General features: G+C 40.4%; 1 protein-coding gene across 1 annotated transcript; it reads left to right on the top strand.

Annotated features, from left to right (window-relative positions):
- Nucleotides 1-26,251, top strand: LOC121377100. The gene is made up of 7 exons (XM_041504975.1): nucleotides 1-274; nucleotides 10,361-10,738; nucleotides 11,717-12,094; nucleotides 15,066-15,332; nucleotides 16,469-16,588; nucleotides 17,396-17,423; nucleotides 25,830-26,251. The coding sequence occupies exons 1-7, from the start codon at nucleotides 211-213 to the stop codon at nucleotides 25,912-25,914; spliced, it is 1,320 nt and encodes a 439-aa protein (XP_041360909.1). The 5' UTR covers nucleotides 1-210; the 3' UTR covers nucleotides 25,915-26,251.
- Nucleotides 26,252-26,495: the final 244 nt, after the last annotated feature.

Raw genomic sequence — 26,495 nt, 5'->3', positions numbered from 1 at the left:
TCAAATGCATTTGGGCTGAAAGGTATACCAGGAAGATGTTAAATCACTGAATATATAGAACGTGTGGAGGTTATAACGAACAGCATGTAGAAGAAAAACTGCACGGAAGACCAGGAAAATGTTTTATACCATTGTTTTCAGAATCACGAATGCTGTCGATCGATTTTGAACTGACAACTCTACAATTTAATACAAGTAAACGAAACGAAAATGGATACCAACTCGATTTGGGTTTATGTTTTTGTTGTATCGTCATTTTTCGTCAGTTGTGCAGGTATGTAAACGAGTATTATAACCAAACACTTCTTTGTTCTGCAGGTGATGCAGCTGATATATAATATATTGTATTATGTCGTGTGTACGGTGTCAACAGTAGGCCCAGCAGTGTTCTATATATGTGTTCGGATTACGTAACATTTTGAAGACCATGTGTCGTTTTTAGTCATCAGTTCGACCAACATAAAACTTGTGTTATCGGGAATTCTATTTTGTACGCGTTATTAATAAAAAAAACCCAGCGATGAAAGCCTACCCTCCTCCTCCATACACACACACACACCCTTGTGAGCTTTTTTTTAAAAATCACATTAATGTTTGCCAAAGTAACCAAAATCTGATACGAGCCTGGATTAGAAACGAATATTCGTATTTAGGTTAAAAGAATACATGCGTAGCATTTTACCTGGGACCGTAGGAGTGCATGCAGTAAAACGTACTAAACATTAATAAGAGGGTGGGGTGGGGGGTGACTGCAAATACATATCCTAGCCAATTTTATTCTACACTTTCCATGTGCAACTCTCAAGTACTATCAGTTTTAAATTAATTCCAAGATTTTTACGTAGATACTTTGTATCAACAGAGGAGAACATAACTTTATTTCACTCAGGTCCATAGTTCAGTGTTCGAGATTAAAAATTTGGGGCAGTATCCCAGTTGGATACTAACATTTGAAAATCTGGTATCCCACCTGAGAGTTTAGTATCACACTTAAATGAATTCGAAATCAAACGGAATCGGCAAAAAATATTTGCTGCATCTATTTTTGCATAATACTGACATAAATTAATATTTAGCAGTAATCTGACATTACTAATGATTAATTTTCTGCAGATGTGGAATCAATATCTCAAATACAATTTGAAGGGAGGAAACATCCAACAAAAACAATAGCATTAGACTGGGTACGAGTTGGGTGGATATATTGTTACGGCATAGCATTAGACTGGGTACGAGCTCGAAAATACTGTTACTTATCTTCACCAGTAAATGACGACTTTCATTGTTTCAGCCAAAAAATAGAAACGCAGGAGCGAAAACAAAACAACATTATCTGGTATCCCGGTGGGATACTGGGTTCTTGAAGTCAGGTATCCAAAATTACATTTTGGTATCCCTGGGATATCGGGATACCGTTAATCTCGAAACTGTATTTCTATGACATTTGAGGAATACATATATAATTATATAAAATATAACAGCATCAAGATGACAGGGATTTGAATTGTTTTATATAAACTCTATATAATGGAAGTCTTAGGAGGAACAGAAATGTTTCTCGATAATAGTTATAAATATACACAAGTTTCTAAGTGTGCCAGTATTTTTATAATTAAAAAGCTTCTTAAATTTGTTTACATTTGGTCTTGCAAAATACAATTTGTGAATACATTTCCATCTATCTTCTGATAATTTTGTACATATAAATAAGTAGTGGAATTCATCACCAACATCATCAGTAATACAATAGATGCATTGTCTCTTGTTATATAAATTATTGGTCTATTGTCCTGTTTCGATTGGTAAAAAGTGTTTAGCAATACGAAATCTATGAAATGTATTACACATAGTTGTATTAATTATACTAAGATATGTTTCAAACACCAAGTTCTCTTTAAATAGTCTAAAGTTAAACCTGTATTGGATTTTGAAATGTCACATTGCCAATTCTGTAAAAAAAAAAATGGTATGAGGGTCTTTATTTGACTAATGTCTTTATCCATGTTACTGAGATAAACATTTGCCTGTCCCAGATATTATTTAGGCCAAACTTATAACATATATACTCTGTCAAAAAAGAAACGCATAGGTGATAGGGAAAGAAGAAAAGTGTTTGATTTTACAAAATATCGTTTTTGTTACAATGTTGCTGAATGACCATGTTTGTTAATGTTCCTGGAATGGGACAGCATGCCCAAATGCACCCTAAAACAAATTTAACGCACGTTGTAGCACATTGTGCGACAATAGCAGGAAATCCGCGTGAAATGATCAGATTTTGGCGAATGCACATGAAATTCGGGGGAAAAGATTGGGGCAGTGATGGGTATTTAAAGCTGCAATGCTCGCAATGATGCCTCATTTCCATTTCGACGTAGACGAGTTACAAGATGCCAAGACTAAGTCTGCCGAATCGAAACATTGCAATAGGCCGCCTCCAATTAGGTGAATCGCAGTCAGCCGTCGCACGCCACGTGAACGTCTCTGGGACAGGTACCAGCAGTTTCAATCAGCTGAAGACCGGCCCAGAAGTGGAAGACTTCGCATAACAACTGCAGCACAAGATCGCTACATCCGGGTTCTGCACTTGCGTCGCCGAACTGCCACAGCAACGAGCACTGCTGGACGCATACCTGGTTTGAGAAGGGTGTCTGCTCAAACCATTCGGAACCGACTTCGAGAAGCTGGTTTACGTGCTAGGAGACCATACGTTGACCCCGTCCTGCGACGTCAACATCGACATTTACATGTTCGCTAGTGCAGGAATGTACAGGGGTGGAACTTGGGAAACTGGCAGCGAGTATGGTTCCTCATTTACATGTTCGCTAGTACACCGGCAGAAGTGAACTTGTGTTCGTACAAGGCAACCTGACAGAAGAACGCTTCCGGTATGAAATTCTTCGCCGTCACATGCTTCCCATTTTGGATCGACAGAGATAACTATTTCAGCAGGACAATGCCAGGCCGCATACGGCACGTGTAACAATACATTTCCTGCATTAATGTGCTGCCATGGACAGCAAGATCGCCAGATCTCAACCCCATTGAACATCTATGGGACGAACTGGACAGACGTGTACGTCAGCGTGACCCGGAGCCTCAGACGCTTCTGCAACTGTCACATGCACTGAAGGAAGAATGGGCTAGGATTCCACGTTCCCGGATTCAGAGACTCATTCAGTGTATGGCAAGGATATGTCGCGCAGTGATTGCTGCTGCTGGTGGCCACACATGGTACTGATTTCAGCGCCCTCGTGCGACGCTGTTTGGTGCTGCCGTCAGTCCATAGCAAGGACATTGTCACATACTCATATCAAATTTGACTGTGATACGATCATAAATAACGAAATTATGCCACTTTGTATTAAAGAGATAATTCCATGAATATTTTGCCTTGAGTTTTTTTTTGGACATATATATATACATGTATATATGTTATTACCAGGTTGTTTTTCGGTATCATCAATATCATATATTAGGATTAAATATTGTATTATGCGAGCCTCTTGCGAGCATAATACATTATTTGTATTCCTGATATATGATATTGACGATACCGATACACACGAGGGTAATAATCTTTTTATCATATAATCTCAAGCTTAATACAACGTGTACACGCAACTTTAATTTCAGTCCGCCATTACTAGATATTCAAATGACGTAATGATATGTGGCTCTCATACGCCGTCAGAAGTGAACTTGTGTTCGTACAAGGCAACCTGACAGCTGTACGCTACCGGGATGAAAGTCTCCGCCGTCACATGCTTCCCATTTTGGACAGACGTGTACGCCAGCGTGACCCGTAGCCTCAGACGCTTCCGCAACTGTCGCATGCTATGCAGGAAGAATGGGCTAGGATTCCATGTGCCCGGATTCAGAGACTCATTCAGTCTATGCCAAGGAGATGTCGCGCAGTGATTGCTGCTGCTGGTGGTGACACAAGGTACTGATTTCAACGCCCTCGTGCGACGCTTTTTGGTGATGAAAACGCCTCCTTTGCCGTCAGGTCATAGCAAGAACATTGTCACATATTCATGTCAAATTATGCCACTTTGCATTAAACAGATAATTCCATGAATATTTCGCCTATGCTTTGCTTTTTTGACAGAGTATACATTATAACAAAGATAATCCATTTATGGCTTGTTCCACATTGTATACGAATGAATGACTGAATGAATTAATGCTTAACGACACCTCCAACACAAAAATTATACATCGGCTATTGGTCGTCAGAAAATAAAAGTACCTTGATACAATTATGTAAAACCACAGTGTACCTAGCTGTGGGGAAAGTACAATACAATACACATATAAAGGAAAGTATACTTTTAAAATGTTGTATATAAATCAAAGTTCTTGACTATATAAACAAAACAAAGGTTGTTTTCTCAAGAGCTTGGCGTGACCAGCCGATTGATCAGGGCGGGCCTCCCTGATCACCCGTCTGGCTGGACTCCAGGTGTGTTGCCAGAAAATATAATATATACAAATATAATATAATATATATAAGGGTTGAGGTAAAACGTGTGGTAAAAAAACAATAATTTGGTGATAGTGTGTGGGAATTAGAGAATAACTAACGAGCTACGAGGAATTATGAATTATCTGTCCCGAGTGAATGAATGTTGTAAACCCGAGCCTTTGGCGAGGGTTTTACAACATTCATTCACGAGGGACAGATAATTCATAATTCCTCGTAGCGAGTTGGTTATTCTCTTCATTACCCATTGTCAATTTTAACTGATTTTTATTGTTAAAATCCCTCTGGAGTCTACAACATCAGCCATTACGTGATATAATCTTACGCGCATTACATGACGTAATGTAAGTGACGTCATAGCATAACGGCGTTCTCTTTACAGCCAAATGTTTACAGTACAAAATAATACAACTGTATTTGCATTTGAAAATAATTATTTTTATATATTATTAAAGCCGCTGCTTATGAAAATATACCATTTCATGTTTACGAAACAAATGAGTCCATTTGTTTTTGTAAATCTTTGTAGATCGTATAACGTATGTGTAATCTGACTCATGAATGAAAAAATTATATGAATGAAAGTGAAGTTCCGGCTTATGAAAATATACCATTTCATGTTTACGAAACAAATGAGTCCATTTGTTTTTGTAAATCTTTGTAGATCGTATAACGTATGTGTAATCTGACTCATGAATGAAAAAATTATATGAATGAAAGTGAAGTTCCGGCCATGGCAAGCAACCAACCAAACGTCGTGATTTTAAAGCCAGCCAATCAGTGGCTGTAGAAGCAATCTGCACACTGTGCAGAGATCGAAAAAATATTACCCCGTATATTTGAGCCCATATGGGTAATAATATTTTATATGTCCATGCTGTTAGGATATGGCTTTAGAAAAGGTGTCTCCCTGAAAGACTTCCGAATTGATACACTGTATTAAAGTCTTGTCAAAATATTTCATTGTGTCTAGTCTATAAAATAAAGTATTGGTGATGCAGGAGATAATGATTTAGTTAAAGTATATGTAGGCATAAGCGTATAAAGTGTAAATCGTAAAACCCCATAAGATCGGATTCCAGATGAATGGGTTGGTCGATGAAACATGAGAGGCTAATTGATTTTTCAAACTAAGAGACCAGCTTCATATAGTTGATTATAAGCGGGTGTAAAGCAGGTTGTCAAACCACACTATACATGTGCAGAAATCAAAAGTATCAGTGTTTATATGAATATGAACTACGAATGAATCTTGCATAGCACTTGCTGTATGCTCACTGAAACGGGGTCAAGCACTGACCATATGCTACATAATCATTATACACATGATATATTTTATTTATGACCAGGATGATGGGAAATGTGTTTGTGCGGATAAGCTATCTATGTATTTGCAAAATGTGTGCTCGAAAAAAGAGACTCGTGATCTCGGGGCGGTGGGGGTTCATGCCCCCCCCCCCCCCCCCCCCCACTCCGAGATCTGCCCGTGATATATCAGGACAATTTTATTTGTTGGTACACATATAATTCTATCAAATATTATTCTTTAGGCTGGTTCAGTCTATGCTGGATAAATATCATTATCCAAAAGAGACCGAGGGGTGGTGATCAAATTGCCGATATCATCCCCTTAGATCTGCACCTTTTACGGACATTTTTACTAGTGGGTGTCAAACTATGGCAAATGTGTTGGAAAGATAGTCACATGTATATAAAACAAAACCCACAAGAAGTTGCAATTTGTTCCGGGATTTGCTTAGATTAACTGAACTATAGGTATTTTAAAGAATCTACAGCATATCGAGAAATATTACTGAAAATCATAAGCGTACGAGACAGGGGATGGGCAAAACTACCCCCCTTCCGTACAACAATGGGAGCCAGTACGCCTTTGCTGGATATGGTCTCAACTGCATTTCTATCCAGGGAATAGTCCAAATATATAATATAACCACGTTCTATATTGTTCATGTGCTGAGGATCGCGACATGCGAGTTTCAGTTTTATGTCTAGGTGAAGTTTATTCAGTTTAATCAGCAATGAAATCAAGCTAATCCAAAAAAAAAAAAAAATAATAATAACAAAGATTGCAAGAGGAATGCCAGTATACTTCGTATTCAACTTTACATGGTTTCTGTAAAATAATAATAATAATAATAACAAAGATTGCAAGAGGAATGTCAGTATACTTCGTATTCAACTGTACATGATTTCGTAATTCAACTGTACATGTATATTTCTGTAAATGATTTCTGTAAAATAATAATAATAATAACAAAGATTGCAAGAGGAATGTCAGTATACTTCGTATTCAACTTTACATGATTTCTGTAAAATAATAATAATAATAACAAAGATTGCAAGAGGAATGTCAGTATACTTCGTATTCAACTTTACATGATTTCTGTAAAATTAAGGTATTGTATACATATTTAAGACATATTATCGTGTTCTGTATTTAATAGTGTTCGGTATTCGACCTAAAAATGGTAATCGAATATTCAATGAAAATTACGAACGAATATTTTAATACCAACAAAACAACAACAGGTATTATTGTGTAATAGACTTAATAATCACCAATAATAACCCCCGAAAACCAAGTTACAACAGAAAAGTAATAAATATCATAATTCAGTACCCTAGTGACTGGTAATTAACCTAGCTATATAGTTTGACTTCTCAAAATTACAAATACTGAATTACAAATATCAAAATATGAACAACACAAAACAGTTTGCCCAAAACAAATATTCAACGAAAACAAGTTGTTTGGGTTTTTGTGTTTCTTTATTGTTATTGGGTTTGTTTTTTTGTGCGTTTTTTTTTTTTTCCGGGGGGGGGGGGGGGGGGGGGGGGGGGGGGGGGGGAGAGGGGGTTGTCCAGAAAATGTAGCATTCTGACAGTGCTCAGCTTGAAACGATTTCGATACGCGCTTTGGGCTGCCGACTGAACGGATTCGGATGGATTTATTTTACAACAGTCAAACACAATACAATATATAAGAAAAGGACGATGCAAATATACAGTTAACATATATCACAAGAACACGCATCAACACATAGCATCTATAGTTAACAATGAACACCGCGTACTTAATCACTAGACTAGATTAAAATAATAATAACAATAAAGCAAGGCTTTCAATGATGGTGCATTACACTAAAACGGCATGCCTTTCATTTTAAAAACACTAAGATTATTTTGTTTTTTAAATATATATTTTCTTCGGTTTGTCAATATTTTGAGAGAGAGAGAGAGAGAGAGAGAGAGAGAGAGAGAGAGAGAGAGAGAGAGAGAGAGAGAGAGAGAGAGAGAGAGAGAGAGAGAGAGAGAGAGAGAGAGAGAGTATCCTTTTTACGTGTCCATATACCACTAAGGTTTCGAACACCACTGTCCCGAGCTTAACCTCTGACATCGCCAGTGTCTAAGTCCGGGCCTTGGGGTGGTAAGTTTAAGGTGGACGGAATTTGAAATAAAAATTTAGAAGTTAGGTCAAATACCCAAGGTCAATTTGAGCTGATTCATTTTACTCATATATGGACAAAAAAGTCCAAAAATAGTGTTCGGCCGAAAAGGTTTTAACGTGATTTGAACAATTTAGATGGGCTACCAAACCAAAGTGCGTCGGACTGTTTACAAAAAAATAAATAAATAATAAACATAAACTTGAGAACGACGGCCAAAATTTTTAAAGTCCGACTACGCCCAAAGAGGAGGCTACCTGTCCTAGGGACATTTGGCGGCGGAACTCATGGCGTAGTGATGGGGTGATCGACTTGGTACTTCGGGAAGAAATGGACGAGGTCCAGGTAGCAGTCCCGAAGCAGTGCTTGATATTCCTCAGGTAGGACCAGCTTTAAAATCCGATGGATGATTGGACTTTCCATGTCAGCTTTCAAGAGTCCTTGTCGATACACCCCGTTCCGCTCCGATGTTAGGAAGAAGGTGTTGATTTCCTTGCCATGCTGAATTTGGTACCGCCCCTGACCAGATGGTGTTGGTCTCCAGCTTGTCTCCTTGTGGGGGCCGACTAGTTGAGAGGTAGACAGGAACTCCCCCCCCCCCCCCCCCCAACACACCCGCGGTACTTTGCAGGCAGTTTGTCACAAGCGAGTTTCCAAGTAGAGGGCTGAGGTCTGGACGGGTCCTGCTCAGACACCTTACTCTTCTTGGAATCACGCTCCATGACTGCCGCGTCAACAACTGGTGGAGGCGCCGGTCTGCTTGTCAGTTGTCCAGTCTCCATCGGCGCTGATGCTGCTGGGGAGAGAACCACCACTGTCAGTTGAGCTGGCAGCTTTGCCCCCCCCCCCCCATTGCCGCTCCTGTTGTGTGCTACACACGAGTAAGCGGGGGGGGGGGGCAAAGTAGAAGGGACTGCCCCAGGCAGCTGAGCTGCTGGTCCCCCCCCCCCCTGAACCGCCCCTGCCGGTCTCGACATTTTCTTGGAAGCAGGAGTGATCGCTCCTGGCGGTTGAGCCGCCGTGTGTGGTCCCTCCGGTGCTGCCTTGGGTCGCCGTCTCCTTCTACTATTTGATCTTCTTTGCCTATTCTCGACGTAAACTAGCGTGACAATGGCTGAACACCTGTCGTGCCCCTGGGTGGGGGTGGGGTGAGGATAGAAATCAGCACATTTTCACAAGGCAACCGCATTGTTAGAAATCTCGAGTAGGACTTTCAACATTTTGACAATACAATTAAATAAATAATAGTATTCATGTGCATGCTGAATATGTGCTGTATGTCTACTTGCCACTCTTAAGGAAACCCATAAGAATGTTATCACCCCTGCCGCGCGATGAAGAACAATATACAATCGATCATGTATCTTTATGAAATGTACCAGAGTGAATGAATGAATGTTTAACGACACCCCAGCACGAAAAATACATCGGCTATTGGGTGTCAAACTATGGTAATGCAAATAAATAAAGTGATGATCAACATCAATATAAAAATTCAAGGTTTAAACAAAAACAGTGTAAAGAACTGTGCAAAAATACAAATACAAATATCACAGAATTTTACGGACACCGAATTTTACTCTAAACTTCAATTTGTGCTGTATTGGCCATTCTCAAAGAGAATGTTACACCCCTGCACCACGGCGAGGTTACAGCACGCGCAGGGGTACCAGAGTGAAGAACCAACCACATTTTATGACTATAATATGTAGTAATTAGCGAATAATAAATAGAGGATATTTCATGCTTTTTGTCAAATATGATTTATATCTCATCGAGTGAAGTCTGCAATCATATGATTGCAAACTTCACGAGATGAGATATAAATCATATTTGACCAAAAAATAAAAAAATAAATTTAAAAAATGAAATTTTCTATTTATTATATAACGTTTTGGCAATTTACCTTTATTTTTAAAATGCCAGCAGCAAAATAGTTCCGGCTTCCTTACAGTGAATATAACGCATTCTACAGTGGCGATAACACATTTTGGAGTGAAATAGTGTTATCGTCACTGATAACACTTTTATTTCACTGATATTTTAAGATATTTCACAAAATGTTATATAATAAATATCCCTTCACGTTGTTTATTGCACGAGTTTATAGTGCACAAGGATATTACGCGGTGTCGTGGTATAAGTTTTGCGCATTATAAATGGGTGCAATAAATAACATGGGACAACTCGTATGTGCATCTGCATTTATTACATACTGTATATTATGATTAACAAACGTTTGATTAAATAACAGAAAAGTTATTTGCTTCGTCTGGGAAGTTAGCTGAATTTTGTGAAATTGACAGAACGCTGTTTGTTTCTTTATCTTTGTTGGTTTTGTTTGTCCACCAGTCATCATTATAACAAACAATTGATTTAATATGGATATGTTAATCTATTTATACAGGTGTATCGTTAAATTTGACAGCGTCAACAATCATACCAAGAAAGCATCAGGAAGTAACACTGACCTGTATATTTGACGACCCGCCTCGTGCTAGTTATACCGTTTATATAAGACAGATATATGGCTTCAGTTCCTATAGGCAGATTGCTTACTTTCGTCAAACGACGTCAGTCTGTAGTACATACGCATATGATTTATTTGGAATCCTTGAAACAACAGGAACATTGTGTGGATCTGGAACTAACACCGCTAATTCGAAGTCCAAAGAATATGTCGCAACGATAACACTTATTGTCGGAGAAATGACTGATTACCTTTGTACTTCAAACTACAACAGAAAATACTACTACAGCAACTTTGTTAACTTGAGAACTATAAGTAAGTGATGAGAAAACCATTTCCATTCACTAGCTGAAACACTGTTGTATTATTTTGGATTTGAACTCAACTTGCATACATTTCATTCTTCTTCTATTTTTCTTGCTTCTCTTCTTCTTTGTTTTCCTTGTCTCCAAGTATATTTTACGTATAATTCTGGAATTACAATCTTTATATCATGTAAACTATGTTGTACCTTTTCGTAAAATGCTGGTAGAGGACTTAACATAGGCGTCAGCCTGTTGGTCGATTCCAAACCGTTTACGTTGGCAGTAATAAACATACTCACGGACACTGTTTCGAATCTTATTTAGTCAATGGGTTACATTAATTCCAAGTAGATATCAAACAGTACATTGTTTTGTTTTAATAAAAGTAATGGCATATTCATTAATTAAATTGATTAATATTCCCTTTGGTAAAAAGTCAGATACGCACGTCCACCCAACAGTTTGTCGAAGAGATGCTGTGTTCTACAGAAATATGTGCTATCCTTAAATGAATGCTTTTCGCTACTTCGTAGACTGTCTTGAAATGTAGTAAATGTAGTACCATTTTCAAAGCACTCTATTTGACACGGGTGATTATTATTATTATTATTATTTTTTTATTAATTATTATTATTATTATTTATTTATTTTATTTTATTTTTTTATTTATTTATTTATCCAGAACACAAATAATGTCAACCGGTTAGCCAATATATAAATATTATGCGCTATCACATTTTGATGGTCATTATTTATCATATTTTTTATTCAGAACAAACGCAAATGCAACTATCATTCTATCATGACCAATCATCAGATGTTTATGTTCCATACGTGTCTAAAATGACAAATCTGCCTTGTTTCACCCACTCTTAAAGAATATTATTGATTCTTTGTCTTTTAAATTTAAAAGCAATTTTAAAAAATCAGCAAAGAGGTAGACGTTACGTGTAACGTGCACGCCAACAAGTGTCGGTATTAATTTCAGATAAGGTTGAATGCGCATCACTGAATATTTCTGGAGGTGGAGATGTACTGACAGTGACTGAGGGTAAACAGTATGATGGATTCACGTGCAGTACTGGAGATGCTAACCTGGAACTAGAAGTCAGACTAAAACTGAACGATACCTCTTCCACGGATCTGTCTGTTCGTAAACTAAAATCAGCAGCACGCATAGAACGTCGACCGACATTTTGCAGCCATTTAGCAAACGAACAAGCGAATACTTTTATCACAAGCATAAGTTTAGCCTATGTCCCAGAAAGACGCCACGATGGCAACTATGTCTACTGCTCAGCCAGGAATAGTGAAATGGGAACCAGCGAGGAGGTGACCTCCAACAAAATACGTCTCATCGTTCAGTGTAAGTAAATAATCATACTATTATAGGCAACACACACACACACACACACACACACACGCACGCACACGCACACATGAAACATACATATAGCTATATCCAGAGTAACTGATCTAAAAACATATATGATTTATCAGTCAAGGCTGGGACGAAAAATCCGCAATGCGATAATGGGTCCACTATTATATAGTATGTAGCGAATCCAATATAATATAATAACACAAAGTGTCTTTTTGTTAGATCACGTACTTTCAAAATTCTGACTATAAATTCGACTTCATTAACACTGCACGTAATTTTGACGAGCACGGAAGTGTTATTGTTGGCTATTTGTTGTCCGAGCCCCCAGCTAATAAGGAAATGGTTTATTTAACGGCGCACGCAACACATTTTATTTACGGTTATATGGCGTCGGACATATAGTTAAGGACCACAGAGATATTGAGAGACGAAACCCGCTGTCGCCACTTCATGGACTACTATTTTCGATTAGCAGCAAGGGATCTTTTTTATGCACCATCCCATAGATATGATAGCACGCTCCACGGCCTTTAATGTACCAGTCGTGGTGCACTGGCTGGAGCGAGAAATAGCCTAATGGGCCCACTGACGGGGTTCGATCTCAAACCGACCGCGCATCAAGCGAGCGCTTTACCACTGTGCTACGTCTCGCCCAAACCCCCCGGCTAACGTCCCTCAATTAGCACGTTTTGCTTTAGGACAAAGAATAATCACGTTATGTGCAATAAAATTAAGCGGACTTCGCTAGACGTGATTATTCATGTTACAATTTGTGTTATCTCTAATTGATAAGATGTTAGGTGGGGTATTTGTAGGCGCGTAACTAGCTTGTGTCCATGGGGCGGGCGGGGGGGGGGGGGAGGGATGACTCGATTTTCTAAAGGGGCATAGTTAATTAAAACACACGGCAGATTATAAAGGAGTTGGGGGAGAGGGGATCATTTTCAGGAAGGAGCGATGCCCCACACTGGCTATGGGTCTGGAGTTGTTGTTTTTTCGTGTGCATCCCCAGTGCATGGATTAACACAGCCACCTAAGCTAAGCCGAAAAGGAATAGCCCGTACCCACTGCACCTGTTGTTGCGCCACTGCTTCATGACGTAACGATAGGGCAGTTACACGTTACCTGATCCTGATGATCGCTCATAGCGTGAAACGTTAAGTTGTAACAAAAGGTGTAACGGTATATATATATTTATACTGGCTCCCCAAGAGGTAGAGCATTATACGAGCCATACCAGGAAGAATACTGTATTATATATACTCTTCAAAAAAAGAAACCCATTTGGGTTATAACTCCGATTTTATGTTTCCTACCGGTTCATGCTTTGTGAATATAAGGTCATTGCATGTCCCAAACACATTCCCACGGTTACATTCGATAAAACGCAGCTACTGTAAAATAAAGTTCCAAAATGTGAATATTCGCAAAAACGCAGCCACGTGCAAACCATGTCACCACTGCACGTGCGTTGTCTGCACGTGCAACATGAACACCGACAGTATAAAAGTGCAGGGTGTTCGCTTGCCTGGCCTCTGTATCTGGCCGACAGTTGACAATCCAGGACATGCCACGTCTCAGTGAACCGCAGAGAAACAGTGCCATCGGCCGACTAGACGCAGGCGAATCCAGAACGGCCGTTGCCAGGGCATTCCATGTGTCCCCAAGCACCATCTCCAGACTGTGGGACCGTTACCAGCAACATGGATCAACACGTGACCTCCCTAGATCCGGTCGACCACGGGTCACTACCCCCGGGCAGGACCGCTACATCCGGGTACGCCACCTTCGGGAACGATTGACTACTGCCACCTCCACAGCCGCAGCAATACCAGGTTTGCGCAGGATATCCGACCAGACCGTACGGAACCGCCTACGTGAGGCAGGAATTCGTGCCAGACGTCCAGTTCGAGGTGTCATCTTAACACCACAACACCGTCGACTCCGACTGCAGTGGTGCCAGATTCATCGACAATGGCCTCAACTGCGATGGAGACAGGTGTGATTCAGTGACGAGTCCCGATTTCTGCTCCGACGTCATGATGGAAGATGTCGCGTGTATAGGCGTCGTGGTGAACGTTATGCGGCAAACTGCGTGCAGGAAGTGGACAGATTCGGCGGGGGTAGTGTCATGGTGTGGGCAGCCATCTCACACACTGGCAGAACTGACCTGGTCCACGTGCAGGGCAACCTGAATGCACAGGGCTACATTGACCAGATCCTCCGGCCACACATCGTTCCAGTTATGGCCAACGCCAACGCAGTGTTCCAACATGACAACGCCAGGCCTCACACAGCACGTCTCACAACGGCTTTCCTACAGAACAACAACATTAATGTCCTTCCTTGGCCATCGACATCACCGGATTTGAACCCAATTGAGCATCTATGGGACGAGTTGGACCGACGCCTCCGACAGCGACAACCACAGCCTCAGACCCTGCCCGAGCTGGCAGCAGCCTTGCAGGCCGAGTGGGCCACCATCCCCCGGGACGTCATCCGTACTCTGGTTGCTTCAATGGGCAGGCGGTGCCAGGCAGTTGTCAACACACGCGGAGGCCACACCCGGTATTGACTCCAGATGACCTTGACCTTGGTGGTGTGTCCTATCACTTACTCACAATGGACTAGAGTGAATTGTGAACAATCCTGCAACATTTGGTAATTATCGGACTCACCATTCAATAATTAAATCAATTCTCCAAATGTTACGACAATGTGGTTTTGCGTTTCTTCTTTTGAAGAGTATATATATATATATATATATATATATATATATATATATATATATATATATATAAATGAAACCCTCAAGGCTCTGAATACCGGGCAAAATCTTAGTCCCGTGGATGTCTGGTTTAGATGTGCTTATGTATTCATATAGGTAGATACATATGTGTGTTCGTACGTATGCATGCACGTTCTGAGAAAATGCCCAATTGTTATATTTTAGTTGGCCCACTTGAACAAGAGATGAGTTTCAACACTGATGAAGTCTTCTACACAGTAGCTGAATCTGATTCGTTGACAATAACATGCTCAGTGGACTGCAACCCTACCTGTACCTATATCTGGACCTACCTGGACAGAGGTATCGCCACAGGAAGTCGTCTGTCCCTGATCCACATCACTGAGCAAGAGGCTGGCTATTACAAGTGCTCGGCGAGAAATCCTGGTTCTGGGATCACTGCTGACAAATATTTTAAACTGCGCGTGGAATGTTAGTCATTTCTTATTTCTGATTTGTAATATTAACACTTCGCCGAACACATTTATATTCTTAACCTATTTGTGGTTATGCGTCCTTTTTTGTAATTAATGCTATATATATATATATATATATATATATATATATATATATATATATATATATATATATTATTTATTGATAGTCCCTCATAGTTCCTGTAAGGAATGTACTTTTATACTGTATTTTAAATTACATTTGATTATTGTGTACATAAGTTAAAACGTTAATAAAATATCTGTCTGTAAAAATAATTTTGTGTCGACTTGCACACGTCTTGCATATCTAAAAATATATCTGATTTTCTATGTCATTCATATCGTTTATCCAACCAAGGCCACGTTCGATTACTGAAAACCATATATGACAATGTCCGCCTTATTACATCATTGCAGTAGTACCGCAATAAAGAGAAAAGCTTAGAGAGATTCAAAATGAACGCGTGAAAAAACAAAGCAACAACAAATGCCCAAACAACAACAACAACAGTTAAGGAGCATAACTTGGAAATAGAAATACTTGATGAACTACAAATATGCATACGATACCCACAAATCATTGTGTGTAGTGTCATTTCAGTCTTTGACATTTCTAAATATGCTTGGCAATTGATCTATCATCACACGGTCGCTTATTTTCGTGCTTATGTCCAATTAAGGATTCAAACACGCTTTCTGGACACACAACTGGGCTATCTGTGCTGTCTGTCCATGATAGTGTGTTAGTGACTGGTGAGAGAGAAGTCGGTATATTGGTCTTACACTTACCCACTGAATCGTTAAACCTCGCTCTTGGTAGGAGCCTCTACCGGGCTGCTAACCCAGTACCTACCAGCCTTATGTTCTTTGGCTTAAACGCGACAGTGCTGAGTCTGGTGGTCGCGTGTTTTCTTTTGGATCATTATACAACCGGGCTAAATCCTTCAATTATTATTTGTATTAATTCAGTCCATGGTTTTGAACATATCTTATAACCAATGGTTAAGGTATCCAACGTTCGACCAACAGAAAAACAGACACACAATATATAGATATTCATTCACATATGCATGTATACATCCATACATACACACAAAACGATGTGCACTGGTGTAATTTTAAATTATTCAGCCTCATCGTTTACCGTTGGAGCTGCCGCTGGTATTGGAGTTGCTGTCGGCGTGGTCGTCACGAGTGTCGTTGCAGTCGTCACATGTTTATTAGTAAGACGAGGAATAAAATGTTCACGGCGTATGTACTGCACTCATTATTATTATTATTAGTATTATTATTGCTTCTGTTGTTGTTGTTCTTCTTATTATTATATTATGATTATTATCTTGACGAAAACAAAGCTCGTTAATTATTATATATGTCTGTTTTTCTGTCTCTGTCTGTATGTATGTATGTCTGTCTCTCTCTGTGCCTCTCTGTGTGTGTGTGTGTCTCTCTCTCTATCACACACACACACACACACACACACACAGATATATTTATATATATGTATGTGTGTGTGTGTGTGTGTGTGTGTGTGTGTGTGGTGTGGAACAACAGGTTACTTATATGTAAGTAAGATTCAAGCACACTATACTGGGCAAAGTATATCTGGGCTGTATGTCCAAGACAGTTAGTTTTTAGTGGTTAGTGAGAGAGAAGTCAGTGTGCTGGAGTTATACCTTCCCATTCAGTCATTAAGGTTCCTGGCTGCGAACCCAGTAACTACCAGCCTTATGTCCAATGGCGTAACAACGACACCACCAAGATTGGAATGGAAAGTCCTGCTAAACATCGCTGTATTGAACTTTCACTCGATGATAAACATTTTAAAACTGCATAAGGAAACGTTAAAATATCTAAGCTGAATGTTCTGAATTGGATACTACCTATTGGATACACTCCACAATATATGTACACGGCCGAATATGAATAAGACACCATGCACGGGGGTGCTTCGGGGGGTGGGAGGGTGGGGGGGTGGGGGGGGTAGACTACATAGTATCTGGGTATCTGGTTTATAAATGTATATAAAATAACTTTCGTTTTATTTTTCTCTTACAGGCAAAAACACTGGTGTCGAAAAGCATACGTAAGTTTACATGGTTTATAAAATAATAGTAGTATTAGGGCCTGTCGGGTGCCATGACCTACTTTCCCGTGATCACGTGACCTTGGTAGGAGACAATGGGCTTTTGTGTAGGAAACAATGGCCTTTGTATAGGGGGGTGCAGGTGTCTGACCTGGGTAGGAGACAATGGGCTTTGTGTAGGAAACAATGGCCTTTGTATAGGTGGGTGCAGGTGTCTGACCTTGGTAGGAGACAATGGGCTTTGTGTAGGAAACAATGGCCTTTGTATAGGGGGGTGCAGGTATATGGCCTCGGTAGGAAACAATGGCTTTTGTGTAGGAAACAATGACACAATGGTATTTGTGTAGGAAACAATGACACAATGGTCTTTGTGTAGGAGACAATGGCCTTTGTATAGGAGGGTGCAGGTGTATGGCCTCGGTAGGAAACAATGTATTGCATATTACCAAACAAACTGGTGTCAGCAAACAAATAAGAGCAAAGAAACATACAGCACCATTAACAACAACAATTAATAATAACACTATGTACAGGCCAGGTGTAAGTGACGTTGGTTTTGGCTTCATTGTATAACGTCTATTGTGTTGTTTTTTTGTATTCACAGTGGACATACACGTGGATGTTTTTTCACAGTGTTTTATTCTAGGCACCCAAAATAATAGCCGTTAAAATATGTCTCGTGGGGAAGGACTGTAACTGTTTGCTGACTGTTTGGTCTAAAGTGAGGCTTTCATGTCGCCAGACAAAATGCGTGTGTGATGATTTTCATTCATTTGTATTTCTTTAGCACATTGTCGACGTTTTCTTTGTTGCCGTCATTCAGCCATTCATTCATTCGCTTTATAATAGAGGAGTACTTTATGAGACCTCTTCATCGGCCCTCATACAAAGGCATTTTATTACACCTCTCCGAGTGTTTATGAAACCAGGTGAACTGCAAAAGACATACCGACGCGTGCCCGTCTTAAGTAGCAGAATACATTTGTTATGGTATGCCCACTGACCGTCAAAGTTTGTTTGTGTTTAGCGACATCACTAGAGGACATTGGTTTATGAATCATCGGTTATTGGATGAAAAACATAATTTTGACAGTTTTAGAGAGGAAACCCGCTACATTTTTTCCATGAGTAGCAAGTGATCTTTTATATACACAATCTCATACCCCATATGGGGCCAGTATTTCATAATTAAATACAAACTTTTGTGCATGCGTGCGTGCGTGCGAGCGTGTGTGCGTGTGCGTGCGTGCGTGTGTGTGTGTGTGTGTGTGTGTGTGTGTGTGTGAAACACTACAGCCCATTCCTATGAAGAAAGAACGCGTGACTGCAACTCAACGCTCCAACCTAACCTCTGCTCTTTTAACTACATTTTAAACACGAGTATTTCCCAAGAGTACAAGCCTTTATAGACAACCAGTGTATTATGTCTGGTATATCAAAGGCAGTGGTATGTGCTGTCCTGTACACACAACTCTTGATACTATAAAGTAGCGGCAGAAATATTAAGTCACAAATCTAGTTATAGAGTAGAATACACAAAAAACAAACGCAATGGTTGAGAGAGAGAGAGAGAGAGAGAGAGAGAGAGGGAGAGAGAGAGAGGGAGGGAGGGGGGAGGGGGGAGGGAGGGGGAGGGAGAGAGAGAGAGAGAGAGAAAGAAAGAGAGAGGGAGAGAGAGAGGGAGGGAGAGGCAGGGAGAGAAAGGGAGGGAGGGGGAGAGAGAGAGAGAGAGAGAGAGAGAGAGAGAGAGAGAGAGAGAGAGAGCGAGAGAGAGAGAGAGGGAGATGTCACACGTGATTAATCCATTAGTGTAAGTCTGCGACACGCGCGCCGCCATGGGTTTAACAAGTAGTACGTGTTAACCAAAGGGAAATAGCTGCATTTTTAAACAGAAAATTTCTCTAGAGTACTAGCCTTCGTACAGGGCTTTTTAATTACCAAATGGGTAAATACAGTGATCGATCTAGGATCGATCCCCGTCGATGGCCAAATAGGCTATAGCCAACCAGTGCATTATGTCTGGTATATCAAAGGCCGTGGTATGTGCTGTCCTGTACATACAACTCTTGCTACTATGAAGTAGCGGGGTAGAAATATCCAATCACAAATCTAGTCATAGAGTAAAAAACACAAAAAAAAACCCGCAATGGTTTGGTTTTTATTTTTATTTTTTTCTAAAGTAAAATCACTATAGACAACTACACATGCAATGGACACACATTGGGTTACATCTAGAGGCCTTAAGGGCGACATGTGAATAATATGAGTGTTCATTTCTCTTCATCTTCGTCGTCCTCCTCCTCGTCGGTATCGTCGTCGTCTTGTTCGTCCAAATATTCGCCAATCCATGAACGATACTGATTTAATTTAGAACGAATCTGAGGTCTGAGATCTCTGTCTGGATTCACAAACTGAAGAATTTTCCTGGTGTTGGGACCTTTGTCAAAGTAATGCATATAGGTCAGAAAGCGAGAGTACGTGTCTTTAAATAACTTCCATTGCAATGTCTTCATGTTTCTTTCGATGGCATCTTGGGACATGTTTTTATCTTCGTAGCGTTTCCTCTTGCTTTCGAGATAATCATGATTGATGTCGAATTCACGCTCGATCATCAGACGTACGCCTTCGTTTTCCAGATCGGACGACGGCTCTTCATTTCCCTCCTCGCACGTTTTCACGTGTCGCTGCAAGTCACTCCCGTCTTTAAAGACCAGACCGCACGTATCGCAAGACTGCATCCTCTTGACCTTTTTCAGATAGGGCTCTACCTCATCTTCTTCTTCGTCGTCGTCACTTTCGTAGGCGGGTATGCCTGGTAGTTTTCTCTTGAATGCGTTTCTTTGCATGATTTGCACGTAGAGCTCTTTTTTCGACGGTGGTTGAAACTCTTCTGAGACATTCGTCGTTACGCTCGTGCTTTTATACCATTCGGACGGCCCCGTCTCTAAACCATTAGGTTGAAGGCGCCAATGTTCGGGCGTGGTCGGTTTCAAGTCCACCAAGAGATGTCCGTAGGGCCTGTGGGTAGCTTCCTCAAACCGTTGCATGAAATGACCAGTATTTTCCGGATACATCTGCCGTGCCAAGGTTAGGACTTGCTGCTTGTCGATGGGGTTGTTGAACAGTGCCAGGTAATGACAGTTTCTTCTCTGTGTCGGGTCTTTGCTGTTATAGAGGTTCTGGTTGATGGCAATCACCGAGAGGTTTCTGTGATGACTTCCTTCTGTGAACAGGTCGGTGATACGAGACTCTTTTCCAGCTGTAGACATCAGGTCGTCCAACACGATGAGATTTCTGACTCTGGGATCCAAATAATGATCCTTTTCCAAATTCTCTGGTATGCCTTGAACAAATTTCATTCGAGCAACCATTTTGATCGTATCATAGAGAGGTTGCCATCGTTTGTAGAGCCAGATGATGCGCTGAGGAGGCGGCTGGATTTTACCATCCCTTAGCAGTTTGTACAACAAAAATGTCTTTCCACACGACGTGGGTCCCGACACGATCATGGTGAAGGGATGTAGCAATCTTAGGGGATGCTGCTGCTGTGGTGGTGGTGGTGGTGGCTGCTGTGGTGGTGGTGGTGGTGGTGGCTGCTGTGGTGGTGGTGGTGGTAGACCTTTAGCATGTTTTTGTTGAAAATGTCTTAACATGGCGTCTCTCCGAGAGAATGTGAAACCACATTCTGAACATGTGCTCTGCATGACGCCTCTAAATGAAATGACCATATCTGACCCACATAGTTCCTTTTATAGTTTATTTAGAAATGCTTCTGCAGTTTCGGGGCTTTCCAGCCCGTACCACTTTGTTGTTGTTGTTGTTGTTTCCGTTTCAGATCGGCCTTGGCTTGCTCTACCACCTGTTGTGTTGGGGACACCATGACGACTTTGGGTGTCGGAGGCTTGTTCTGTTCCTCTTTTTCTTTTTTCCATGTAGGGTCATACAGTTCTAGACATCGATCTACACTGTACATCATCTGACTTTTTCCACCACGTTGCACTGGAAAATGAGGTTGAAGTTTACCTTTTGCCTGCAGTTTATAGAAACGGGTCCACTTATCCACGTCGGGTACATATAACTTGTACTGGTCTGACATGTTGCTCCTCTGAAGGTTCTACCTCAAATGACGAGTTTTCCAAAACTATTTTACATATATACCTTATGACGCATAAAGATATGGTACAGGAATGTTTGAATGTGTGTGATACGTATGACCAGTGCTCCTCCTCCCAGGCACAAATCTCATCGTGCGAGCTCCCAAAAAACATCGTTACCAACATATTACCCTTTACCAGTGTCACTACCACAGGGACACGTCCAGAGACACACTCATGGACTCAGGACATAACTAAAAAAAGCTGTGTTGCAGTCACGCGTTCTTTCTCCATAGCAATGGGCTGGGAGTGTTTCACACACACACACACACACACACACACACACACACACACACACACACACACACACACACACACACACACACACACACTAGTTACCACCTTCGCGTTTGACCTAATTCAGTCAACACCAGCACACGCACACACACACACACACACACACACACACACACACACACACACACAAAAGTTTGTATTTAATTATGAAATACTGGCCCCATATGGGGTATGAGATTGTGTATATAAAAGATCACTTGCTACTCATGGAAAAAATGTAGCGGGTTTCCTCTCTAAAACTGTCAAAATTATGTTTTTCATCCAATAACCGATGATTCATAAACCAAAGTCCTCTAGTGATGTCGCTAAACACAAACAAACTTTGACGGTCAGTGGGCATACCATAACAAATTTATTCTGCTACTTAAGACGGGCACGCGTCGGTATGTCTTTTGCAGTTCACCTGGTTTCATAAACACTCGGAGAGGTGTAATAAAATGCCTTTGTATGAGGGCCGATGAAGAGGTCTCATAAAGTACTCCTCTATTATAAAGCGAATGAATGAATGGCTGAATGACGGCAACAAAGAAAACGTCGACAATGTGCTAAAGAAATACAAATGAATGAAAATCATCACACACGCATTTTGTCTGGCGACATGAAAGCCTCACTTTAGACCAAACAGTCAGCAAACAGTTACAGTCCTTCCCCACGAGACATATTTTAACGGCTATTATTTTGGGTGCCTAGAATAAAACACTGTGAAAAAACATCCACGTGTATGTCCACTGTGAATACAAAAAAACTACACAATAGACGTTATACAATGAAACCAAAACCAACGTCACTTACACCTGGCCTGTACATAGTGTTATTATTAATTGTTGTTGTTAATGGTGCTGTATGTTTCTTTGCTTTTATTTGTTTGCTGACACCAGTTTGTTTGGTAATATGCAATACATTGAATTGAATACACCATGATCGCACACCTGCACCAAGGTCATTGTCTCCTACATAAAGACCATTGTTTCCTCCATGGCCATTGTCTCCTATACAAAGGCCATTGTGCCATTGTCTCCTATACAAAGACCATTGTTTCCTACCGAGGCCATACACCTGCACCCTCCTATACAAAGGCCATTGTCTCCTACACAAAGACCATTGTGTCATTGTTTCCTACACAAATACCATTGTGTCATTGTTTCCTACACAAAAGCCATTGTTTCCTACCGAGGCCATACACCTGCACCCCCCTATACAAAGGCCATTGTTTCCTACACAAAAGCCCATTGTCTCCTACCAAGGTCACGTGATCACGGGAAAGTAGGTCATGGCACCCGACAGGCCCTAATACTACTAATAATGTGATTGTTAAAAAGTAATACCTAGATATCGACTGCCGTGGCAAACTCTTAAGAATATATTTTATTGATGTAAAGTGGACATATTAAAGGTATGTTAATGTTTGTTTTGTTATAAGATACAAAACATGGTTCTAATTTATTTAATTTATTGAATGATCTTAGGTGCATAAATAATATAACGTAAAATATAATAATGTATTTACATATTAATGCACTGCAGCTAACTGACGGGTATTTGATAACTTGTCAAATTACGAGGTCAGCATTTCTCTGTTTTACAAATTTGTTTCTCATTTATTTTAATTTAAAAAAAAAATTGTACCTATTTTGTTTCGAAGATGTGATAATGATAACCGTAATACCTGTCTTTCGTGGTACAATCCAGAAAAATAAAGCATATCAAATTGTTTTATAGTGCAATTTTATTTATTGTTTGTGGTTTTGATGATATTACTGATGAAAATAAAGCATTACCGACAGTATGAATATAAAATTAATAGAGTTGTTCTTATCTTCATTGTCCATACTCGTTTGGCATGATAGAAAGGAAAACAGATAACTTAACCTTGGTTACAAGAAACATTAATATATATATATATATACTGGTGGAAAAAAGTTCCTGTGCATGGTAAAAAGTTGAATAAAATCATGATTGCAAGTTGTAAAATAATAACATTTTCAGGAGACATGTGCCCAACCATTATGTTCAAGACTTTATCCTCGATATTGCAATCGCACGTGTTGTTCATGTGCAGCATGTGCACGACTCGTAACCTGATTTGCTGATCACGTGGCACAGGTGCACATGTCCTTATTCATTTTGCAACGGAAAACGGTAGATGACAAAACCACTGGCTAGAAAAACAACTTTGATTAACTCTAAACGGCGCTGACGTCATACCACGCCTATCTGAATTTGAACGTCACCGCGCGGTCAGTATGCTCAACACTGGAATGGCGCATAACGAGGTCGCAAGACGTTCTGGCGTGCATCGAAACACGATACAGAATTTGTGGCGACGTTACCAACAGCAGGACAACACCAGAGACAGACCACGTTCAGGTCGCCCGCGTGTGACGTCACAAGCACAGGACAACCATATTCGGGTAACACATCTTCTGAATCGATTTCGGGCGGCAACTTTGACAGCCAGAACCATCCCTGGTTTGAGTGTAATCAGTGCCAGGACAGTTCGCAACCGTTTATTGGATCACAACATCAGGCCGCGACGCCCAGCAATACGTCCTATTCTGCTACGACATCACCGAAATGCGCGTCTAGCATAGAGTAGACAGCACTTACGATTCACTCGTCGTGACTGGCCAGGTGTGCTATTCACTGACGAGTCCAGATTCCATTTGGACGGTAGTGACGGTCGAAATCGAGTCTACAGACGTGTTAACGAACGCTACGCTGACGCTTGCGTTGTGCAGCGTCATGGTGTGGGGAGGCGTCACATCACACGAGAGGACGCAGCTGGTGATTGTGGCTGGAAATCTGACTGCCGTACGCTACAGGGATGAAATCATAAGACCGCATGTGCTCCCGTTCCTTCAAGGTCAACGTGGCCGTCATGTTGCAGCAAGACAACGCTCGCCCGCACGTCGCACGTGTAGTGACCGACTTCCTGGGACAGCAGAATGTCAACACACTGCCTTGGCCCGCTGTTTCGCCTGACCTGTCGCCCATTAAGCACCTATGGGACGAAATGGAGAGACGCCTACGTCTCTTGCCAAACCAGCCGTTAACCTTGAACCAGCTGGGTCGTGACCTTGTTCAGGTCGGGAACAACATCCCACAAGGGTTTCGGAACCATCTGGTGTCATCAATGAGACGTCGTTGTCAGGCCTGTGTGCACGCACACGGTGGCCATACACAGTATTGACATTGTGAACTCACTTTCGACGCCATATATATATATATATAATAGGAACATAAAGAATATTGAACCCACTGCATCAGTTTGCATGGTATTTGACAGTCTTTTGCTTGACATCAACAACAATCAATTTCCAATCAACTGCAATTAAGTGCAGGAATGCCAAATACTCGATGTATACATAGTGTTCTTCAATTAATTAATTAACTATAACGTGTCAAAGTCAACCAGTGGTACAGCGCTCGCTTGATGCGCCGTCGGTTTGAGATCGATCCCCGTCAGTGGGCCCATTGCGCTATTTCTCGCTCCAGCCTATGCAACACGACTGGTACATTAAAGGCCGCGGCAAGTGCTATCCTGTCTATGGGATGGGGCATATACAAGATTCCTTGCTGCTAATCGAAAAGAGTAGCCCATGAAGTGGAGACAGCGACTTTCCTCTTTCAATATCTAGGTGGTCCTTAACCATATGTCTGACGGCCATATAACCGTAAATAAAATGTTTTGAGTGCGTCGTTAAATAAAACATTTCCTTCTTTCAACTTTGAGATTGCGCCTTTAAGTTCAGCAATGAAAAAATAACATTCGGTTCAAAGGTGATGATATATATATATATATATATATATATATATATATATATATATATATATATATATATTATTCAGTAATTAACAAATTGAGATTAACATGATTATAATATATATGTATTACTTTACCTAGTGAGTTTCAGTAGTTTGTGTTGTATGTTCAATTCTTGTCTTTGTCCATTAGGTATGCGAACACTGGAATGCAGAACCTCGCAAGCCGTGAGTATAAAATATTTAAACCAAAGATTTATCTATATTCAGTATTTTAGTCAGCATGTAATGTTCCTTACAGTTTTGACTTTTAATTCTAACTTTCATTTCCATGGCGTCGGGCGCAGTTGTGTGAGGATGGGAGTCAGGGTGGCGTCTCCAGTTGGAGGGTGAAGAAATAAATGCCGACCGCCGTTCCGAGTTACTGGCATCGATAGTCGCCTATGATTCCAGTACATTCAGGGCGTTTTGTATTCTAATATATGGTTCTGGAAACCTAAAATAGTTTGTCCGCTTGCTGAGACTGCATACCTTAGTTTTATATTGAATGCAAAACGTTCTAATCGCAAAACCCCCAAACATTTCTATAGTTTTATAATATACAGCGGAACTTCGATAATCGGTAGAGTAGGTGGTTTTTTGTGTTTGTTTTAATTATTATTTTATTTTATTTTTTATATTTTTTATTGTTTTATTTATTTATTTATTTATTAATATTTTTTAAACATTTTTTTCTAAATATCATTTGTTTTTCTTCTTTAGTTCATTATTTATTTCATTATTTCATTATTCATTTATTTATTTATTTATGCATGCATGCATGCATGTATGTATTTATTAACAGATTTCTGTAATGCTG

The sequence above is a fragment of the Gigantopelta aegis genome, chromosome 7 (genome assembly GCF_016097555.1).
Source record: "Gigantopelta aegis isolate Gae_Host chromosome 7, Gae_host_genome, whole genome shotgun sequence".
NCBI classification, from domain to species: domain Eukaryota; kingdom Metazoa; phylum Mollusca; class Gastropoda; order Neomphalida; family Peltospiridae; genus Gigantopelta; species Gigantopelta aegis.
Note: the sequence above shows the minus strand (reverse complement) of the source record. Positions and strands in the feature narration are given on the sequence as shown.

Coding starts and splice junctions, on each gene's coding strand:
- LOC121377100 (XM_041504975.1), top strand. CDS start 211: ATGGATACCAACTCGATTTGGGTTTATGTTTTTGTTGTATCGTCATTT. Junction 10,739..11,716: donor TGTTAACTTGAGAACTATAA/GTAAGTGATGAG, acceptor TATTAATTTCAG/ATAAGGTTGAATGCGCATCA. Junction 15,333..16,468: donor TTTTAAACTGCGCGTGGAAT/GTTAGTCATTTC, acceptor TAAATTATTCAG/CCTCATCGTTTACCGTTGGA.